The sequence below is a fragment of the Marmota flaviventris genome, chromosome 12 (assembly GCF_047511675.1).
Source record: "Marmota flaviventris isolate mMarFla1 chromosome 12, mMarFla1.hap1, whole genome shotgun sequence".
NCBI lineage: Eukaryota > Metazoa > Chordata > Mammalia > Rodentia > Sciuridae > Marmota > Marmota flaviventris.
The window spans coordinates 26,752,675-26,775,857 of record NC_092509.1 but is presented as its reverse complement, the minus strand read 5'-3'; the positions used below and the strand labels follow the sequence as shown (position 1 = coordinate 26,775,857).

The 23,183-nt window shown below is 41.3% G+C and overlaps 1 protein-coding gene across 14 annotated transcripts in view; it reads right to left on the bottom strand.

Moving 5' to 3' along the window:
• Positions 1–6,538: 6,538 nt before the first annotated feature.
• Celf2 (CUGBP Elav-like family member 2) overlaps positions 6,539–23,183 on the bottom strand; it is a 496,258-nt gene continuing 479,613 nt past the window's right edge. For 2 of the 14 annotated variants that reach the window (XM_071599792.1, XM_027944867.2), the window contains 4 exons: positions 21,877–22,008; positions 15,230–15,409; positions 10,492–10,635; positions 6,539–7,412 (listed from right to left, as the gene is read on the bottom strand). In XM_071599792.1, the coding sequence (XP_071455893.1) occupies positions 7,285–7,412; positions 10,492–10,635; positions 15,230–15,409; positions 21,877–22,008 (584 nt within the window). In that variant the 3' untranslated portion in view covers positions 6,539–7,284. Of the gene's footprint in view, positions 7,413–10,491; positions 10,636–15,229; positions 15,428–21,876; positions 22,009–23,183 lie in introns of all 14 variants that reach the window. The other 12 variants (XM_071599791.1, XM_027944866.3, XM_071599794.1 and 9 more) reach the window with 6 other exon arrangements.

Below are 23,183 nucleotides of genomic sequence, written 5' to 3'. Positions count from 1 at the left end.
CCGGGCAGGCATGTGGCTTCCCATCAGCCAGGAAGCATTGGCAGTCCTTGATTCTCAAGGTGGTCCGTGCATGGCAGGCAGGTACACCTTGCTCACGCTGCAGTGGTGTTTTAGAAATCAAAATAAGTATGAATTTAAGCAGGGACCAACTTTACTGTCATCCGTGCTTAAGGAACTAGCCTTTTGCATCCTCTTCTTTGGAGAATTATTGTTTTTGTTGTTTTCGGAAAACAGCAAAAACTGGCTTTGTCTTCCCTTCCTTCACTTAGCATGAGTATTTTGCCTTGTGCCAAATGGTGGTTATATTATTTTAAAAGTAAACACTTGCATCTTGTAAGGAATTTAATCACACTCTTTCCCCAGTCTCCCCTCCCTTGTGCCCCCCCGGCCCCCAACCCCCTCAGAAAAGAAAGAAAAAGAAATCACACCCTTAGCCGTCTTTCCCCACTAGTGAGCAGTGGGTTTTCAGAGGCAGCTGATGGAAGGCTGTGATGAGGCTTAAAGCGGAAGTGTCGGCAGGAAGTCAGCTCCCCTCTGTGCAGGTCTGGAGCTGGTGGCAGTCACTACCACTGAGGTGTCTGGCCTATGGGAGAAAGAGCCGCCTTTCCTCCACCTCACTAGGCCCCTCTTGTTGACCCTACTTAAAAATACAATCTTGGGGCCAGAGGGGCAGCTGAAACCAGAGGGCGGAGAGCCCGAGCACCTGTGGGGAGAAATCTCATTGGCACCAGGTGCTGGGGGCCTGAGGCAGACAGAGCTTGTGCGTCTGAAAGGTTGGGAGGAGAGAAGACAGGGAGCAGACATCGTGGAATCTTTTAAGAGCACTTTAAGAGCAGTCAGATTCCTGAGCATAGGAGCTGGGCAGAAAAGGGAGGAGGGCCTCTGGCCTAAGATGTGGAGGGCATGTGAGGAGTAGTTCTCTTTGTGATGACTGGGGTTGGGTGACAGGAACACAGCCTACTCCTAGCTGTGCGTGCATTCAGAAGGGGTGTGGGGTTCATGGGGCATTACGAGCTTTCCTGTGGACTTGGACAGCATGCCATTGAGGACTTGAGCATGAGAAGCTTCACCTCCCCCTTTAGACTGAGTAGAGCTTCCATTTGAGCACTTGGAAATATTTCTTTTCTCTTCCATTAGTTTTAATAATTAAAGCTGCTCCTGGATTCAATTAGCTCGTAGGAATAAATAATTTAAATTACTTTTCTATACATATCTATTGATTGATGGCAACACAGAACTGAGTTTAACCCTTTTCACATCTTCTGTTCACCAGCTATGTTTATTTTTTCCTCCCTTGAGACCTCACTTCATTTGAAAAAGTGATCAGTTTCTGAGAAGAGCTTGACCGTAATGATATGCTTTTATGCTTTTGGACTTGGGGGTAGACAGAAGAACCCCAAGTCTGCTGCTTTTCTTCTTAAGATAATGCAGCAGATTTTAGTGAACATTAGGAAATGCATATTATATATATGTACACATGAGTGTGCATATATATCCATGTTTATGTAAATATATACACTCATGAGGGAGGGAGAAGGGGAAGGAGGTCAGAAGAGGTGGTGAAATGAACCTGTATGGCCAAAAGACCATAAAATGTCTTGGCGAATCCAGCTTGGTAGGGCAGTTATTTAGGTGAACCATAGAAAAAAGTATCAGTCTTGGAAGCAGTGGTCAGAGTGGACCCTTGTACATAAATGAAGGTGGCTGGTGTGCAGTTTCCCCAAATCAGATATTCACTTAGGTGGAATCGACTGTATCTTTTACACAACATATAGAAAAAAAACAGGTGAAACAGTGAGGTGTGTAGATGCATCACCAACATACAATGACCACCAACAATACAACACGCAGAGAGAGAAACAAGTATTAGGAAAATGGTTTAATATTGGAGACAGAAGCCAAAAACCGCATCACACAGTAACATACATTACAAAAATAAGTTTGACTGTTTCAACTACACGGTTATGTTCACAATGAGGACAGAAGAATCAGAAAAAACTTTGATCTAAACAGCAAAAAAGCAAACCCCTAAAGTTTAACTAATACATTTATCCACTTAAGGTGACTGAGTACTTCTAAATCTAATTACCTTATTGTGTAACTGCACAATACAGAATAAAAAGTGAAACTTACCGCTGTATTTTAAGACAAAATTCTAATGCTAGATATAAGCAAAGGGAAAAAAGAAATCAAGCCAAAGTTTTTAATTCTCAAAAGAAAAGCAACTTTCTTTCTATCAACCAGAAATCAAACTTGAAATCAGTCATTGTCAGGGGGCCCACGAGAGTAAGCCACAAAAATTTCCATTTTTTTTTAATCTCCAGTATAAAAAGTTCCACTGGTACAAAATGCATAAGTACAATCAGTTGTAGAAATAGGAAAGCCTGTGTATTTTTTTTTTTTTGGCTCAAATTCCATCAAACAACAAAATCCAAATGCATCAATAAAACAGAAACAATACTCAAATGGTCTTACAGTTTCCACTAGGTTGCATTAACTTTGGCTTTTCTCAGACAATATTTAAAAACTATTTTGTAATTCTAAACAAAATGATATTATTAATCTACAAACAACAATTCTCACAGCACAAAAAAACACAAATACATTTTTTGTATGACATTATTCAAAAAGGTAATGAAACTACAGGTTTTTTTAAAATTTTATTTCTTCTTTTTAATTAGCACTTAATAAAAACAGAAACAGTAAAATGATTCCAGAGTAGCACAAGCCAAAGAACTATAACCCCTATGGTGAAAGAAAGATGAACTCGTTACGCCTTTGAGGACTGCCATTTTGTCACAATTCTCTAATTTAGTTTAAAAATGACTATTCTCTACACTTGATTTAAAAAAAGTCACTTCCCTGCGTGTTTTGTCTCCTGGCACAGGCCCTTTGCACCCTCGCAGCTGTTTTCCTTTTGATATTAAAAGATAAAAAGGACAGTTTGTCTCTGAGGAGGGTTACTATTATTTTTTTTAACAATGAAACATGCAAAACCAACCCCCCCACCCCCCGAAAAAAAGGACTTTCACTCTAGATATACTGTCTTGATTGCCTGCAAAATCAGAAACGCTCAAAGTGCCCACCCTGAGCCTCCTGTCAACTGCTCTCAGTTTTTCTGTGGGGGAGATGCAGGTGGGATAAGAGGAAAGGAGGGCAGTTGCTTTGATAAAAAAATTAAAAGAAATAAAAAATAAAAAACAATAAACAAAACCCAAAAAAACAAAAATCCAAAAAACCAAACTTTGAGATTAATGTAATTGATAAAGGAATAGATTTGGAATGAAATGGTCTAAGAAATTCCAATGGTGTTGTCTTGCGTTTCTACGTATCTCTACACCACCATGACACATGAGAGACGTGTGCAATAACCTGTTACTAAGCTGAGTGCTGCAGGAAGTACAAAATAGCCCTCAGAGGCTGCAGGAAGGCCCCGGCAGTAGTAAACACGTGTGAGGATAATACAAATCATTTCGTTAGAAGTGCATGTGCTGTAAGAAGGAAACTTCTGTTTTTATTTTTTTGCATCATTAGAGGCTAGTCCTTTCCATCCCAGGGCTATCACGTCCACACGCACATTAAACCAAACAGGGCGGGTAGGAAAAGGGAGCTGAGACCCAGAAGCTTCCAGGGCTGGCTTTCAGGAAGGCTGGGCTTTGTGTTGGGGCTGTAGGTATGACATTCAGGTTTGTCAAGACAGCAAGGTATCTGTTCACAGAAAGTCCAAGTGAAAGTAATATGGCACTTTAAAAAGTGGCAGCAGGAAGGTATTTGGTCAAGAACCCAGCTCTACTTATGTGGCCAGTCCCCTTTGTGTTCAATCAGTGTGTTCAATTGAAGAACCAGAAAGCAAAAAGTGCAGTTGAGGGGGCTCTGGGCTTCTCCCTTGAGACACCTTGCTCTTTCAGAGGCGTCCACTGGAGTCAGAGAATTCCCAGCACAGTAGCTGACTGAAGGTTATTTAGGAGCATTTAAAACAAAAGTAAAATTCCTCAAAAGACAGTCCTACCACAAAAGTTGACTGACTGTAAGTATATGAAAATATTCTAGACTAGAACATACCACTAAATCTGTTCTCAAAAAGCATACGGTATTTTTAAGGTTTATTTAGGAACTGAATCTACCTACTTCCCCCCATTTTTCATTTAAACTAAAGAAGGAGCACAGGACATTAGGAATTCTAATTCCAGCAGCACATTAGGAATTAAAGGAAAAAAAGACCAGAAATAATCAAAAGTAAAAATGTCATAGGACAAAATTTGGAGAGTGTTCGAGTATTTTTCCCCCTTCAAATTTGCCTTGTGGAATTTTGTTTCTTTTGGCTCTCAAAGGAAAAGAAAGTAGTAAAAATTTACCACTCAGCGGATATATGCGGGTGGGAAAAAGGAACACCCCAAAACAAACTCAAGTGATGACAGCTTTATAAAAAGTTACCAACATTCCAGATAGCTCTGGGTAGAAAGGGTTAAAAGTTCAAAACTTTCTCACCTTAGAGGTTTCCATATAGTATGAAGAAAATACATTGTGAGGGTGCCTTCACAGCCTTGATGTGCAGAGGGGTTAAAAAAGTGAGACATGGGCACTTATACAATGTCTTACAAAAAACATCATAGAGAAATAACAAACAATAACAATTTCAGGCAACAAGACCACAGAATAGCAAGTTAACAAACTTTTTAACCTTTTTTTTTAAATATTAGGGATTTATACAAAACACATAATAAAATACCCATGTTATCAAATTACTTCTCACAAGAAACACACTGAAGCTCTAGGAAGGAAGTACCTTTGGAATTTGGCACTATATATTTTCACTTTTTTTCTTTAAAAGAAAAAAAAAACAGATCACATTTTGCTGAACACAAACACATCTAAATAGTCCACAATAAAAAAAAAATGACATCAATGCTTCACAAGCCAACACAGAACTTATTCTGGAATAGTTTTTTTTTTTTTCCTCACATGAAAAAAAATTTTTTTAAGCAAACAACAACTTTTTTTTTTTTGAAATTCTTTTTTTTTTGTTTTTTTTTTTTTTGTTTTAAGTAAACCAATTCTAAACTTGTCTTATCAACAGAGAACATTAAGACCGTAAGACTCATGATGAAACCACAACTTAATTCACGGAAGCACCAACATAACACAGTTTACAGTAACCTTTCTCCTGTACATTGAAACAGTATAAAATATAGGTAATTTCATGTGCATTAAACCATGGATTGTCTAACTGTGAGTCAGTTCAGCAAAAGGTGACACAAATAGGTAGCATTTGCCCCAAAACAGGGTAAATATTTTTCTTATACTAATCTACAAAAAGTGGTTCTATATATATATCTTAATGAGAAAGTGAGCCACCTAAAATGGCCTTATCAAAAAACTTTACACTGCCTGAAAAATGTAAAAACTATTACAGACCTCTAGAGACTTAAAATCAGACAGTTTTTTTTCTCAAACTGTTTTTGGAAGTAGTCTGTTAGAAACCAACATTCTGTGTCCCTGGACACATATTGCTATTGTTACCAGTGACCGGGAAGAATGCCAATCCCTGTATAATACTTTCAAGTCTGTTTTATGAAAAGAAAGAAAAAAAAAAATAAGAAAGAAACATTTTTGCCACAGGTTTTTTTTTCTATAATTAATTTGTCTAATAATTTCAGTCTTGCATGAATGCAGCAATGTTTTTCACATTGACTTCCCAGAATTCATAGCTAGATGAGGTCACATGCAAATTTCAAAGGTCAAACTAGATCAAAGGTCAGTAGGAGAACCAAATATGATGTGAGGTCAGAAAGACATCAGAAACAATGACGGGACGATGAAACTTTTTTTTTGAGACGCCACAGGGACATGCTAGGCAAACGATGAACTAACGGGCATGAAGATGTCTAGGGAAAAAACAAGGAAGAGTAAAAAGTTACACAGAATCTAGGCAGCAGCAACAAAATCACTTTTAAGGGTGCAGGAGAAAAACTAATGCAAATCTTAGGTCTTCGGGGAGTCTACGAGCCATTCACATAATTTGCATTTCTTACACTCTTTTTCCAGAGCACAATGAAACCCCAAGAGAATCCATCTGGAGAGTGAGAGGGGATGGATTCTGGGTGTTTTGGGGTGAGACTGGAAAGGGAAGAGGGTCCAGTTTCAACAAAGGTAACATATGGGGAAGTCAGACAACTGAACTGTAAACTAGATAATGGAAATTACGAACAAAATAATCAGACAGATACAAACAACGAGAGGATAAAGCATGAACTTTAGGTCTAGGGTTCAACGGTGAAAAAGCCCATTCCTAGAACAATTCCTCTAGAGACTACTTCAGAAGGTTCTAGCTAGACAGAGAACTGCTCTTTAGGTACCCAATAAGTTAACAATAGGCAATAAATAACTTCCATTATTTCTGAGGCAGTAAAAATTTTGTATAAAAATAGAAATGCTTTTTTTACAAATAAAATTTACAGGCCTGTGGCTTTCTTTTTATTTATGTATTATTTATGTATTTATTTATTATTATTAAATTTATCTTTCAAGAAACATCAAGTATTTTCACTCATTTTTATTTTATTTTTAAACCCTGTAGCTTTAAGAAACAGATCTCTAAATCTTTTTTTACATTAATCCTTTCTAAAAACAAAAATAAAACAATAACAAAATAGACAACCAGTGTAATAATCTGACCGATAAATGTCATGTTTCTTTGAACCCTAAAATAAAATCCTACTTATTAAAACAAACCGATGTAGTGGAAAGACGTTTGTGTTGTTTTAAGTGCTTCTCCTGCTTCTCCCTCTGCTAGGCCACCTCGCTAAACGCAGGGGGCCCTCCGCAGGGGTGGGCGCGGACAAGGAGGGGTGAATGCTCCAGGCAGTGCTCTCGGGGCACCAGTGGTTTCAGAGTTAGAATTGCACATCAGCATTTGTTTGCCTTTTAAATTCTCAAGATGTCATTTATTTGTATATATGTTTTTCTTTAAAAAAGCAAAAATGAAAACAAAAAAATTTAAAAAAAAGGTAAAAGGAGATTCAAATTGCAAAACAAAGGAGAATACAGTGGCACAACTGGAGGAGGAATTGACTCAATATAAACAAGGTAGCCCAAGTTTTAATTATGGCAGACTGGGTCGGGGGCTGGGCGGGGGAAATGGAGGCCTTATTGTAAAAATAACCGTCTCTCTTGGTAAAAGTTGGCAATGTGGTCCTCCTCTGCCTTCCCTGTTGAGAACAGGCTGGCTTGTGGGACTTACCCTAAGAAAGCTAAAATAAGAGCAGGGAGCCTCTGGGGTTGGGATCAGTAAGGTTTGCTGTCGTTTTTGGAGCGCTTCAGCTGCACCTTCAAGCGTTTCATGCCGATCTGAAAGCCATTCATCGCCTGGATCGCAGCTTGTGCAGAGACTGGATTGTCATAGCTAACAAAACCTGGAAAACACAAAGGAGAAGGAAGGTGGGTCAAGGTGGAGTGGGAGAGAGCAGAAGGGGGGCCAGGGCTATGGGGATGGCTGGCACAGTGTAACTGCAAATGCTCATAGGTGCCGGCCTTGAGCTCAGTGCTCAGTTTATTGTGTGCCATGAGTGTCCAGGACATGTCTGAGGGTCGGACGATGCTGGAAATGTCCACTGAGAAGTAGTAAAAAAAGGTAGCTGGACTTGTAATTAGGTACACAAGGCAAAACCCTGCCTTAGAAAACTAAAATGCAACTGTTGTTTAAGTGAATTTAGTCTCCTTATTTACTGCCTTCAAGTCAAATCTGTTTCGAATCTTTTAGAATCCCTCTGAAAGACCTGCAGGTGGATAAGCCTCACTCATGTAAGCAGTGGTACAAATATTCCAGGGCTTCAAGGGCCCCAGTAGCTTACCTGTCCTGACTGGTGAGGCTGAAAGGCAGGGTAGAGGGAGGGGTCACCAACTCCCTGCAGTGCAGCACATAGAGACTAGGCCCTAGAGTTGTGGTCAGCGCCCACACCTGTTTAGCTAGAGGATGAGTCAACTAAAGAATTAGATAATTTATACTTAATTTTTAATGTTTTGGAGTAATTTCTGAGAAGAACCCAAGGAAATGCTGGGCCTTTCCCCTCAGCTCGGTTTCCATTTGCAGAACTTCAGAAAAAATTCAACTAGAAGGAAATTGCTCCCTTGCATCTCTCAAAGTCTTGAGGAATAAATGGTCTAAAGAGCTTAGGACAACCTTCTCAACAGAATTCCCAGTATGTTTGTTTATAGCAACATCCTCTGTTTTTGAAAAAGGACCCATGATGCTCTGCAGAGGCCCTGAAACAGAATTCTGATCCTACTTTATTCTAACACTGCGGGGTGAGGCCAAGGTAGGGGTACAGGCAAAGCATTAGTTAAGCTGAGGTAAGTAGTAAGCTCTTACAGTTCCTACTGGCTTTAGAGTTGAAAGGAAGCTGTTGTATAGATTTAATTTCAGTTCTGAACATCAGCTGTTCAGAAGGTTCTATACTAAGAGCCACCATCTATTTACTGTGAAAGTTTAAGGCTAAAGAGAAAATTCCTTTATAAACCAGAAGAGGAAGCAAAGGACATAAATACTCGTTGAGCAACGTTCTCTCCTCACTTAATAAAAATGGTCATACAGCAGAAAAGCTTTTCGCAGGCAGGCTTGCAAAAATGGCTGCTTACATTAGTATTACATCTAATTCCCAATAAATGTGATCTCAAATCTAAGATTTTTGCTCTGACTTTACCCTCTCCTCTCTCTCAGGGTCTTTATCCTGAACTAGCAAGATGCTTAAAGAATGGAAATGGGTCAAGATATGGATACCAAAACCCAGCCAAGAGGTACGAACAAAAGAATGGGCTATCTTATGACTCAGAATTTAGCCAATTGGGTCCCCAAGAACTTAGGCTGGCTGCCAGGAGGCCTGGGATGCTATGGCTTTTAGTTCACAGGAATACAGTTACGGCTGTAACTTGTACCATTATGAACACACTGGTTAAGTAGTTTGTGGACTGATATCTTTTCAAGGTAGTACATATTTTCTCAAATTGATAATGCATAGTCCCTTTCTAGTCTCCATATGAGACTAGAACATTGCTCACCTGTGAAAAATGTAAACATTGGCTTCAAAACCTTGTGTGGGGAAGCCTCCCACAGGTAAACTCTGGCCTCCAAAGCCCCCCAAGAAACAGCTCAACTTCCATTTCCCTCTCATGAACCACTATGAAGGGGTTCATATAGTTAGCACAGCAGCAGCCTTTCCACTGCGGTAAAGACAGTGGCTTGAAATGGTTGACGTGCTAATTCCCCGGCAGCAGAGGCTGACCTTCCTGGGTGATGCCAGAAATTAGGCATTATGATAATGTAGTTTTAGGATCCATGATGTTCTCCTTGGCCTGGTTACCCACTACCAGTCAACCAAACTGGTGTGAACTTGAAGGTATTTGAGAACCACCCTCCCTCTTTGCCGACAGACACCCAGTTCTGTTTCTTCTGGCTCATATCTATCCGATCTTGTTTTATGCTACTGTTATTGCCTGTGACCAACATAAATTATTTAGTTGCAGGCATGAGTAAAGCAAATGCTCTAATCTCAAACTGGGGTCAGAGCCTGCCAGATGAGCAATAGATGCTGTGAACACCTGGCCTCTAAACTACTTTGGGGGCCAGCAAGATTTGAGAAATAAAACAATGAAGGGATTAAACAAATACTGTCCTCCTGTTGTAAACACAAGTGCACATTGTGAGTTTTCCTCACACTCCTAGGGAGCCAAAAATGCCACAGGACGCAGAGGCCATGCTGCTTGAGGAGAGATGATGTGAAAACTAGGTGTGCTAAGAAGCCGGGTTTCCAGTGTCTGGATAACACATGCACCCTCTCTGGCTCCATACCCACCCACTTAGCTCCTGCCAGTCTTATAATCCCAAATTCTGGCCCTCCAATGCCTCATAACACAGTGTTCTGTGTAAGCATGAGATACATCAATTGCTCATCCTGTGCATGTGGAGCTGCAGTGTGGCGGCAGCCTGGCATCCCTGCTTGTGAATGTGTGTGTATTTCTGGCTGTTTGTGTGTGTACTTAACAGTGTGACCCATGCCTCGGTGTCTGAGTCATTAAACCTGAAGGTGTAAGGAGCCACTGGCAGTGTCTGCAGTTCTACTGTACACCAGTAGAGACTAAACTGCAATCTCTGTTTCCATCTGATGAAAGTTCATGCTTCCATCTGAAGGGCCTGAAGAAATGGGTATTGCTCTACAACAAAAGATTATTAGGGATGTATAGTAATACACTATGGCATATGGTGTTACCAATATAAGGAAATTTCCTAGATCCTTTTTATATAGCCCCTTCCCCTTTGTTTTTACTAAAGAACTTTGCCCAAATCTGCTTACATGCATCCAGAAAAATCAGGAAATACCACCATACACGAAGGCCCTATCCTGACTCCAAAAATAGCTGTCTTTCACATTTTCCTTCCCATGACTCCTCACTTGGGGGAGTCTACTATAATAGTCTAGCTTGGTTTCTTTTGCATACCAAAGCACTTGCTCAGATTGGTCTGTTTGTCAATGAAGACTTTAGCAGAGATAACATTTCCAAAAGGCATGAACATCTGCAGAATGTCCTGGTCTCCAAACTCCTGTGGAAGGTGGTAAATAAAGAGGTTTGCCCCCTCTGGACCTAAAGAAGAAGAAAAAATCAGAGTAAGGTATCCTTTGAGTCTTAGTTCCCAAAGTCTCTTCTTAGGAATCCTTTAACAACAGGAAGGCTAAGTCATTTGGCTTTTTCTTATAAAAGAATAAACAGATGGATAAATGTCAAGCACTGACATGTCTTTCAGGAAAACACTCACCCTTCACATTTTTCTAATTTCCAAGTAGACACTGGCTGTTAAGTAGCTTCCTCATCAGATGGTTTTCTGGGGTCACGTGTACACACATCAGCACACATTTGCTTTTCCTTTTCATGGAGTGAAGGTGGTGTGGGCAGGACAGGGCAGAGAATCTAGGCATGGGTTTTTCTGGGGGCTGAGTTTCCTATCGGGTGTGGTCAACTGTCTCACAGGGAAGGGGAGTGTGTGCTGGGTAGCCAATGCCAAGTGCAGTGATTTAGAATCATCAATATAGCAGTAACACTGCCTGGATTTATCAGTAGTTTACCTGGTTACCCAGCCAGTCTTGATTTGCCAAATATCTTAACACAGAGTATAATAACCATCTTTATTAGAAATGACTGGCAATGAGTCAACAGGACGGGGGGGGGGGGAATGGTAGCTAGAGTCTCACAACTTTGATAGGAATTTGATAGGAATTACAACCCCAGGTAAGCCCTGGAAATGGATGTAGAAGCTTCTCAAACCTGAGCTAAGTCAAGCTCTTCCCTTGTACTCATCCTTTTCCAGCTAATACCAGAAACAAGGGTGGAACAGGGAAGACCTTCTCAGCTCTGCAGGTTGGAGGGGAGAGCTGTTATGTTCCTGTCCATTTCCCTCTCTGAACCTTCTACCCACCTGTAGGAGAGCTGTTCAAAAATTAAAAGAGGAAAAAGCAGGAAACCCAATGAGCTGCAAGGAGAATAAGGACTGGGTGGCTCTTGGACATGCAGGCAGGGTGTCTGGGATAGGAGGGAGCTCACAGAATCAGTTGAGTAACTTCTGCAGCTGGTTCATGGCTGCAGCTGGCTTTCACAGGAGAGGAGCCAGGCCTGCCTGCCCTCTTTGTGAAGCTGCAGGGAACAGACTGCAGTGGTTCCCTAGGTAGAGGGGAAGGGTATTTGTGTGTTTGGGCTGAAAAAAAATTGGGATAAAAAGAACTTTGAAAAAATAAATGGATAAACATCATTGCAAAGAGACATCCAACAAGTTTCTTCTCCTGCCCCCACAAAATAAATCATAAAAGAAAAAAAGCATCCCAATGAATGGGACTTTTCACAAGGAAGACTTCTTGAGGCCAATTCCTGAAGCCCCAGATGAGGCATTTCTTCTTATTTAGAAATGTATCTCTGTGGCCACTTTAACTTTCTGCACTGCTCACGAATTCTATGGATATATTAATATTACAGAGCAAGGGAGACAGCCTGTACTTTGAAGGGACACAACTGTAGACCCTCAAATGTTTTCTGAATAGGTGCAAAACCCAAAACTCTGGAGAGTGGGTGTTCTGAGTGCTGCTGTGCCATGCACATCCTTTGCAATGGGCACAGATCTGATACCACATTTAATGTTCCTTCCAATAAAAGATCCAAATGCACAAATGAAGATTAATGGGATCTGATTTGACCTGTAAGGTGCATGGCCTCCGGAAACCTGGGGAGGAAATGCAACTTGAACGCCCAAGATAGGTTCCCAGGTATGTCTCAGCAATGCTGGCATTCGAGAATGTGTGCACTCAGAATGTATCCATGCCAGAGATGGAGGCCATGGAAGTACTGAGACGGCTGGGTCTTGTTCTTCTTGTAGTGCCGAGGACTGAGCCCAGGACTTGTGCAGGCTAGGCAAGTGCTGTTCTGCTGAGCTCCACCCTTGGCTCTCAGGGACAGCTGGACAAACAAAAGGAGGCTCTGATCTTTGCTTATTTTCTCAAGAAAAAGTGTTAACATATTCTGATTTGTCTCCCTTTCAGTGCTGTTTCTTTTTGTTTGTTTTTTAATCACCAAGAAAAAGTTTGGTTTCTCCCCCCCCCCCAAATTTTTATCATAAAAATGAGCAAAAAGTATTATTATTATTTTTTTTGGTGCTGGGGATTGAACTCATAGCCTTGTGCATGCAAGGCAAGCACTCTACCAACTGAGCTATATCCCCAGCCCCCCCCCCCAAATAATTTCATATGAAAACCACCCTTGTTTGCAAGTGAGGCAGGCATCTGGTACCAAAATAACTAAATATATATTTTTTTAAGGATTTCACTTGAAACTCATCATCTTCTTTGCCCCTAGAAGTAATAAAAACCTGTCTACCATCTGCAAATCTCTGTTTTGTCCCATTTCTCTCTTCCATGGCATTTTAACATGGGAGAGTTATCTATGTTATATTCACTGGCTCCAGCTGGTTGAGATGTTTGTAGTCCTTATTTCTCACAGGGCACCTGACAAGCACAGACCACCAGTACTTGCTGGGGTACTTAAAGGCTGTAGGCTGTAACTACTCGTGTGTGTATGACTTGCCGCCTACAAGGACAGAATATGGAAAGGTGTGAGAGTGGTCAGAGGATGTTTAGGAATGGCAAGAAAGGTGATGAGCTTTTCTGCACTTACATCCATAGGGACCCCATAATCCCTCAGAAGATTTAACTGGGGCAAAGATTATTTAAAATTATTTTACCATGGGAAAAATATATTAGGGTTCAGGACTAAATACATCAAGTTGCCTCTCATTTCTTTTGACTGAAGGACAGAACTATGGAGTAGGAAATCTAAAAATCTATTTAGTATTGGAATTATGTAGTAGTATTGTGTTTTTTTTCCTCATCCTGTATAATCCCCTCTCCCTTTTTCTGTGGTACTGGGGATTGAACCCAGGTCTGACTCTACCACTGAGTCAGATCTCCAGCCCTTTTATTTTTTTGTTTTGAGACAGGGTCTTACTAATTGCCCAGGTATGATAAAGTGTGGGGTGATGGAAAAACAAAACAAAAAACTGGACAAATGGAAACCTACCACCACTACCACCACAGATAAGAACTCTCAACCATGCCGAGAGCCCATGTACCTAAAGTTAGCAAAGTTATTTTGATTTGTTTTACAAATCCCTAAAACTTAAGGCAAACCAACTTAGGGCAGTGGGCTAGGGTGAGATAGTTCAGAAAAACTTTACTTCAGGGTCCAGGCTTTATCCTTAAACCACTGAATTTTGAGTCTTGATGAGGACATTTTTCTCAGTGACACAAGCTATGTGGTTTGTTCTAAGGCCTGTTAGATAATGGAGAGGTGACCAGGATTCTCTAAAGCCACGTGGGGGAAACTAGTTTTATGTTCTTTGTCTGAGGATAACATTATCTTACAGGATCCCTCCTGCTGTCCACATCTGTCACCGTGATAGACCCCAAAGGGACCAAGTAAACAGCTTTTCTTGGGGGAGACCTCTGGTGCTCATGACAAGAGTCCCTTTCACATCCAGCAGTGTGTATGTTAAAAAAGCTGTAATCACAGATACAGCGAGAGCAGAGAGAAAGCTGAAGTGATGAACTTAGACTATCGTATCTTTCATATTTAATGGTCTCTATGGTTATTTATCAAAGGGGAAACCCTATTCTTTTTTTTTTTTTTAAACACATGGGTATCTTTTAAGCTGTGTCCTCTTAAAAATCACAAATTTACTAAGTAAAACTTTTCTAATTCTTATAGAACACCATGCTTAAAGTCAGAGTATTCAGACAAAAGCCTTTTGGAACAATAGAGTAAGGGAAAGGGAGAAAGGAATTTTTAAAAATCTTCTTTATTATTTCTCTATTCTAGCTTCTTTTCTCACATTCTAAATAAGGAAGAAAGAAGATAAATAGCATGTTGATGATTCTGCTTTATATCAACTTCAATTAAGGAAGAAGAAATCAAAAGGAAGAATGACAAACTATCCTTATTTGGACTAGGTCATTAGCCATCTTATAATTAGCTTTAATTTATTCTTAGCATTAACTTCTTGAAGTTTATTTTGCCTCAGAAGCAAGGCAATCAGTCACTTACTTGCTTTCCCCAAAGACCCCCAATTAAACAAAGACCAAGTCGATCCTAATCGTGGATTTTATCATTAGCCTGAGAATTGTCGCCTACTGAGAGGCAGCCACACAATTACAGAGTGAGTGGACGCTGCAAACCTGGGGCTCTGGCACAAGCCTGTGTCCATTCATCCCCTTCTGCTAATGAGCAGCTTCTCCTAAAGGGAGAAACTCATGGTCTGTACTGATCTGGGAATTATTTTATGGCAGCAATGAATAAGTACATTTAAATGCCCAATGGGTAGAAGTTCATCTTAAGAGATGGATGAAAAACTGAAAGATAAATATAAGATGAACAGAAGAGAAGACTGATAGAAAGTCTTAGGCTGGCTTTTTTTTTTTTTTTTTGTGGTTCTGGTGATTGAACCCAGGGCCTTGTGCATTCGAGGGAAGCACCAACTAAGCTATATCCCCAGCCCAGGGCCATTTTTTAAAAATGTAAATATTAGCAAAAAGCAAGTGCTTTCCTTACGACACCTGTTCCATTCCACATCTTCTAAGCCGTGCTCTAAAGGCAAGTGTGGGTAGGGCTGGGCCCGCCAGGCCCGCCCAGGGCAGGCACCTACCTTCCTTCTGGCTGCCTGCAGCGCTCTGCTGTTGCAGCAAGCTCTGGCTGTACAGCGTGGGCAGCGCGGCTGCCGCATACTGCTGGATTCCTGAGTAGGCCTGGGTGAGGGCGTCCATGGTGCCAGCCGTGCCATTCGTCAAGCCTGTGGCGCCAAGTCCTCCATTCAGAGCCGCCATACCTGAGAGCATTTGAGCAACTTTACAAAAAACCCAACAATAGAGAAGAGAAATAGCACTTATTCATTAGTGCTTTCCAAAGGAAGTTCGAGAATCATTTGACACAAGTACAACAGCAAGTGCATGCAGCCAGCACACCAATTAAACCAACAAAATCAGAAACGAAACTATGAAGAAATAAATCACAATAATGGTGGGGGAACACCTAAGCAATGATAGCCCTGTCTCCCTAGGCCAGTGATCAAAGTTCATCGAGGCACTACAGTTAGACAATACATCTTAATTCCATGCAGTGTGCTACTGGCAAGTACCATTGTTATCTTTCTGAAATAAAAGCCCTTCTGCTTCTTAGAGCTTAGAAGCATGTAAAAACACATTAGTGGCAGAGGCCTGTAACATCTGTACACTTAAATCTATTTACTGGGCTCTTTGAGGAGCCAGGGGATGGCTCAAGGGGTTGAGGGGGCAAAGATAAAACAAAACTTTTTCCCTTTAAGCTGTCTGATGAGATGGCAGAGCAGACGAGTTTTGTGCTCTGTAAACCAGTGAGTCAGCAGTTCCATTAACTGGCTTTCCTAAACGATTGAAGGACGTGGTCAGGGCCTAGGGTCTTAGGAATAAGGTAAACAGCCTAGCTAATTTATAATCAAAGAACAAAAGGATGGGTTCTTTCCATATTGCAGAGAACTCAGGCAACTTATTCAATTAACCAAGACTCTTGGTGTGGTTTTTATCAGCAAATGCTGATTGCCTACATGTGTGTGCACACATGCATATTAATCAATGCCCAGGTAACCGGGGTTTCTGCTAGTGATGGTGCTTCATGTCATGTTTTCCAGCCAGCAGTGACACAGTGTTTGTAAACTGGATCCTGGCTATTAACTGATGGGAACTGAATATTGACCAGTAGCTCTTTTGTATTTGTCCTTGCATGCTGGCTGCTCTATTCTAGTTGTTGATTGTATCATATTTTCCCTGAGTAATGAGTCAGAACAAGCAATGCTTCATAGAGTGTCAACATTCTTATGAACTCAGGAAATGGAAGAGGTGACATCACAATTGCCTTTAGTTCCCTTGATGATCAAAAAGTTTTTTTTTTTTTAAAAGATCTGTTTCTGAGAAAAACATTAATGAAAATCTTGATGGGATTAGAGTTATTGATTAGAGATATTAAAATAACATGGATGAATAACTGGAAAAAATTGATAGAAGTCTAATGAGAACAGGACAGCTAAGGTAGGATGCTTGCAAATGTATACTGCGGCATCAAAGAACACCCCTATCAATGCTACTGCTTGCCATCCACAGGAAGTAGAGCAGGTGGGGAGTATCCTGTTCACCCCATAAGTGCTTCTGATATTTTGCCAACTTCATCTCTTAGATGAAAAGGACAACATGCAAGATATGATTGGACCATGGCTTAATGGTAGAGGACTCTCGTAGCTCCTCAGGTCTGTGATTCCTACTGGGGGGCTTGAGGAGACGGAACTAGGCCTTGGAAGGTGGTAATGGGATACATTATCCTCAAAGAAGGATGTGGAGGAGGCAAGATAAGCTTGAAAGGTTGAGAATGGAATAACAGCTCCCTGAGAAAGAAGTGGTCACAAGCAGATGCAGCTGAACAAAGGTGGTGGCCAGCAGAGGTCCTGCTGGATCTGCTTTAAATTCTTCCTGTGAAGGAGTCTGTTCTCTTTCTGGTCATGCAAATAAACACTGTTGAAGAACCTAGAAACCTGGGAGCTCTGTGTAGCATGGATGAAGGCCTCGGCTCCACTCTAATATCTCCATATGTCCCTGCCACTCCGTGAATGGGCGAGAGCACCCCATCTCCTTGGTAGCTTGTCAGACAAGGGCCTTGGAGTTCCAGGGCCTTGCCACACACACCCCATGCGTGACTTCCTGTGGTCTACAGCCCTGCAGCATGGCTTCTCCCCTCTGTCAGACACACAGATGACATCTTACTGCAGTTGTCACTGGTACCCCAAACTCTAACCCCCTTCCCTCTGGATGTAGCCTTTCTTATTTTGCGGGTCAGGAGTCTCTTATTTTTTACTTTGAACTCTTTTGCTCTTTTGACCAAACTTTTTTTTCCCTCTTAAAACAGAATGAACTTCATGCTCTTGAAATGATGGAAGGATGTTTCAGGACTACATAGAAGCCTTGTGAGGTTTGAGGCTCTAGCAACTGACATTCTAGCCATGTCCTCTGTTCTTCCTGGTTATACTTCACTGTGGTTGGCTGTTTTTTTAGATTATAGCCTGGGAAAACCTGCCTTCTGCAGAGTTTTGTTTGCCTCTGTGGGTACCACATGTATGGGAGACAGTGATGGTGGTCGCCCTCTGGACAGGGGGGAGGAGTGGGCTGACAGAGGAGGAACCAAAGTGACAGGGTATAAATGCCCAAGGAGGGACTAGTGAGGAACCTGTGCAGATAACGGAGGGAGGGTTTGGCCTCTCTAGCCCAGAGCTTGCTCCTCTATGAAAGATCACCATCTTTCTGGAAAAAAAATATGGGTCAGAGCTCTAACAAGTACAAATTCATTGAGAATACCTAACCCCGAAACTATCTTAGAAAACTGGGATGGGTTTTTTTTGACAAATCCTGGATACAATAATGGATTATATGGTAGAGTTTGAAGAGCCATCAAAGGAAGATTTCGACTTTTGAGAGTAGTTCCTGTGAATTAACTAACATTCTTCTGTATTAAATACTCACTATATAAAGATACAATTAGTTAGCCCAGCTGCTTGTACCTGATGACCTCTCAAAGTCCTAGACAATAGAAACGGAGGTCTAAAGAAAGTTAAGTTGAATAAAATGCTCCACTTAAAAAGAATAAGGGGCTTTTTTGAAAAGGCCAAATGGATTGACAATTTCCTCCCATTTAATCTAGATCGTTCTGCTTACTATTTGGATGAGCAGAGCTGGAAGCAAATAACTGGGGTAGAAGCCTCTGCAAGGGAGGTCTCTGGAACTGGTGGTCAGTATGGGGTTATACAGCCTGATAACCAAGTGCTTCACATTTAGTCCTCAACTGACAGAGACCAAGAAGCTGTGAGCTTACTGAGTCAATCTTTTTAAATGACACAGACATTCCCGTAAATATGAACATGAAGATATGGTCCTGGAAAGTAGATTCAGAGGTAGACTCCACTTATTTCCAAGCTACTCAGCCATATTTTAAATAAGAAGTGAGGAATGTATTAGGGTGTTCTCATAGGTTTGTAACCGATTCACTGGGATAAGCTTCCTTAGTACAGATGGGATTTATCCTTCTAAATCTAGTCTAAGCTAGTGAGTGAGAACCTAAATAAAAGTGTTTGGAACCAGGGAAATGGATATGGATGTGCATACAGTTAGTGGCACTTTCCTATATGCCTGTGTTAAAAGGTTACAAATGTGTGTGGACTATGTGTGCTTGTGTGTGTATCTAACCGCATACATCCTTGTAAATTCCAATTACACATATTCAAACAGTAATTTTGCAATGCAAATAACGAATGACAAGCTACAATAATGTGTCCAAAGCATCTTCTCTTTTCTGTATTTTACGTAAAATAGTTCCATAAATATTTTCCACCAGGAATTCGTGGCTGTTATATTCAAACAATCATAATGTTAAGCACTGTATAGTAAGTCATTTGGAAGAATTATGCAATTTAAACAGGAAAAGTAAGGATGCCACTTGACTTACATTTAAACATACCAAATCAGGTACAGACTTGGGTGGATATATCTGCGATGTAGAGGTACCTACTGTTATTCTGTATCTTTGTTATACATTGTTCTATGTTACTTCTTCTGATCTTGCCGATTTCTGCTTTTTTATCTTTCCCTAAAGAAATTTTTTAAGCCCCTCCATTCATTAAAGTATAAGGGAAGAAAAAGGCTATCAAATTTGAACAGTTTAATTTAGCTACTTATCTGCTAAGGGAAGAGTCCTCCTAAGGCAGTGGTGAGGCCTCTGGCAGGGAGGAGGGTCAAATCTAGGCCAAGCTGAGTCAGCCACCTATTCTCTTGCTGGCTGCTTTGACCATAGAAGAGATGGGTGTATTCAGAAAACCAGAATACTCTCCTCAAGGTAGCATGTAATGGCTCCTGGGACAGAGTGGGTAGAAAAGAGCAATGACCTGGAAGCTAAGGTCAACTGTTTTAGAAGGTCACTGTTCAGGTGACCATTCCTTGATTGCCTGCTTTGAGACTTATCCTGTAGAACAGATAGCACTGTCATTTCTGTTGAGGAAGAATGATCTGAAAGGGGATATTCTATTGTAGAAGGTTTTCTCTAGATATTTAATTTGAGACAAGCAGCAATTATTAGTTCCAAGCCAAAGTTGAGAGTGTAAAAGAGCTCTGTACTAGTAATACTAATTGAATGAGAAGGAATGTATCTTTCCATTTGTGCCCGAGTTTTGGTTGAATTAAACATTTTCCTGGTTTATACTGACCAGTAGGGGTTATTAGAAACCAAAAACATTCTTCATTTCCCATGAACGGAACATACTCTTTTAACCCAACGGCAAAGAATTCAGAGAAGCAAAATGATTTCAACCTGTTGTCCTTGCCAGAGCAGACTCGGTATAACATAAGACTCCACACAAGAACTAGCCGTGATTTCTTTGGCATTCAACAAAGTCTCTCTCGTGTCCTCATGATAACGATGGGGAAAGCCCAGCAACGTACAACAGAGTAGGGTGGAGGGGAGCAGGACACAGACGAGAGGACACACACACAGCAGTCATGAGCACGTGCTGAGGAGGACAACCATTCCCACTGGCCTGTTACTCTGCAGACCAAGGACAGGCAGGCGATCAAATCAAAGTCCTTGTTTGAGGGGAACTAGGTCCTGGGGCAAGAGAAGCAGCATGAGGGGATGTGCGAACACGTCCTCAGCCTATGTGAGGACAGTGGGCTGGTGCTTCTGTAGGACGGGGCAGAGAGGAGCTGTACCAGAAACAGGAGGCAAGGCAGTGGGGCTCCTGCTCAGCTGCTGGAGAGCGGCAAGGCTGGAGACAGTTCTAACTGGAATGAAACATTCTGGTGGTCAGATGGTCACGTTATGTACTCTGTGCTAACTGAGAGCCATCACATTTGGAAGGAAAATGTTTTCTTGTGCTCAGACAAAACTCATTCCAAGTTTTTCTTTTCTCAGAGCATCTGAATTAAAGGCTTTAATGAAACCTGAACATTTCCTACTTCTAAACATGTGATTTATTTTCTTATCAGGTTAATTTGCATATGGATGAATTTCAGACATTTTTTTTTTTTAACCAAACAAACTGCATGGTGTTTTTGAGCTTTCAAAGTATAAAATTGTTGGAATTTTTGGCTTAAAAAATTGTACGGTCTGATCACCCTTTAAAAACAGTTTACTTATTGAATCATAGATTAAAGTAGGGCAAATAATGAATGCCTTTTTTATTAAAAACCAAAATGGGCAGGTATTAGGTTGTCTGGGGTCTCTGATAGGTACGTAGGTCTGAAATTCCTCAGAAAGCTCTGTTGGCTGTCATGGACCTCCTAGGCTTGGCTACTTTCAGGCCCCAAGGTGACTGAATGGAGAGACAGGCAAATCAGGCGTCCCCTCTGTGCGCTGAGGATCAGCTTCCCCAGTGCAAGACCCCAATGCCAGGCACAAGCCTAAAATATGACTTAACCTCAGGCCTGGGCAACACTCCTCTCATGGACCCAAAATGGACAGGCAGGAACAAGGACAGGTGGGCTACAGAGCATAGATCCTAGAATTTCTTAGTGAGTCCATGTGTTTCAGAACCAAGTATATTTTGGTAAGCTATTTGCCTCCAAACCTGTTTCACCCCCTTACAGTGAAATGATGCCCCTAATTTATACAGTCACTGCTGTACAGTGACCCATGCCCACAGGTGCTCGATGAAGATTCCAGATGACGCTCTTTCCAGCAGCACCTCTCCTCTACTCAGTTTCTTTTCCTTTAGAGACCTCATTTCCCCCCTGTGTAATTGTAAATACTATTTGGATTTTCAACCTGGAGGGCACCTTTAAGATCTTCTTATCCAGAACTTTCTTTTTTTTTTTTTTCCAAATGGAGACTCTGAAGCCCAGAGAGGGAGCTGTGGTTGGCCTGAGTTCCTACAATTGATGGGCAGCAGAGCTGGACACAGCGTCTCAGCCTAATTTTCTATTATTACATATTGCCTCGCAGCAGGAGAAAGTCAAAACCCAGACAAACTCCTTGAAAGCTGAAAAGATCTGTCAACCCCACTATGGGTGAGGACTTACAGTAGCCGGTACAAAGAATCTGGGGGTGGGAAGGGGCTGGGCATTTTTTGAGATACAATGAATGTAGATAGCTTTGGCCTGTCAAAGCATGTGCTCCTCCATCCCAAGTTTTAGTTCTCCCCATTCCATATCCTTTTTAGGTCATTTCTGGATGGCCATTTTCTGTGGAGAATTTGGGGGAAGGCTGTCCACCAGAGCAGCAAATACTCACTGTTTATGGTACCTGCTAGTGCATTAATATTATTCAGTCCAACAGTGGCTCCAGCCAGTCCTTGCAGAGTCCCAAGAGAGGTCAAGGAATTCATGGCTGCACCAGCAGTGGAGTTGGGGGTTGAAGCAGCCACTGAAAAACAGAGGAGAAAAGGGAGAGAAAAAGCACAGATGAGTGCAAGCTAGCTGTCCTGGGAAGCAGTCTGCCTTCATCACAGAAAACGAGGAGTCACTTCGTCATCAGAAATCCACAATCTCCTTTGTGTTTTTTGGGTGAGAGACAATGGGATTATATGCATAGCAATTTTGACATTAGATCTGGTGATTAAAGAGATCATCATAGCTCATAGCTGCTCTCTTGCCAATGCAGTGAACATGTTCGCTGCTGGGTAGTAGGGAAACCTTTGTGACTGGGAGGCCTGTTATTTGCATGATCTTCCATCATCCCCACTTTAAACAGTCTCTGTCCCCTTAGCTTCCTTGTCAATCAGCCTGAAAATTAATGTCACAAAAAAGGGGCAGAGATGGGGGAGTCAAATGGCAATTCTTGGCTTTCTTACCCTACGGATATGCGATCTTTTATGATTAACTTCTTTCACTAAGCATAGTGTTTTCAAGGTTTGTCTCTGTGGTGACATGTACCAGTACCTCATTCACTTTTTGCTGCTGACTTACATTCATTATGTGAATAGCTTTATACCTTGTTCATCCATTCTTCAGTTGTGGACCTTTGGGTTGTTTCCACTTTTGAGCATTGTAAATAATGATGCTGTGAATATTTGATTTCAACTTTTTATGTAGGCACACATGGTTTTAATTCTTGAGTATATACCTAGGATTGGAAATTCTGGGTCATATGATAAACCTGTTTTTAACATTTCGAGGAACTACCCAATATTTTTCAAGGTGGCTTTCCAATTTTTTTTTTTTTTACCCCCAAAATGGTTTCCCAAAGTGGTTTTCCAGAGTAACTTCCTTTTGCACTTATGATTGCTTCTCAAAATGAAAAGTGCCTTACATTTGTATGGGTTTACAATCTGCTGACCTTTATCACAGACAATGTTTTGCCTTATGGTGATGGACATCTGGATAAACTTGATTCTGACAGCTGCTAAAAGAAGCACTTGGGCTGGGTGTAGTGGTACACACCTGTAATCCCAGTGATTCAGGAGGCTAAGGCAAGAGGACTGTACGTTTGAGGACAGCCTTAGCAACTTATTGAAACCCTGTTTCAAAGAAAAAAAGGACTGGAAATGTAGCTTAGTGGTAAAGTGCTTCTGGGTTCAATCCCCAGTACCTAGTGGGGTC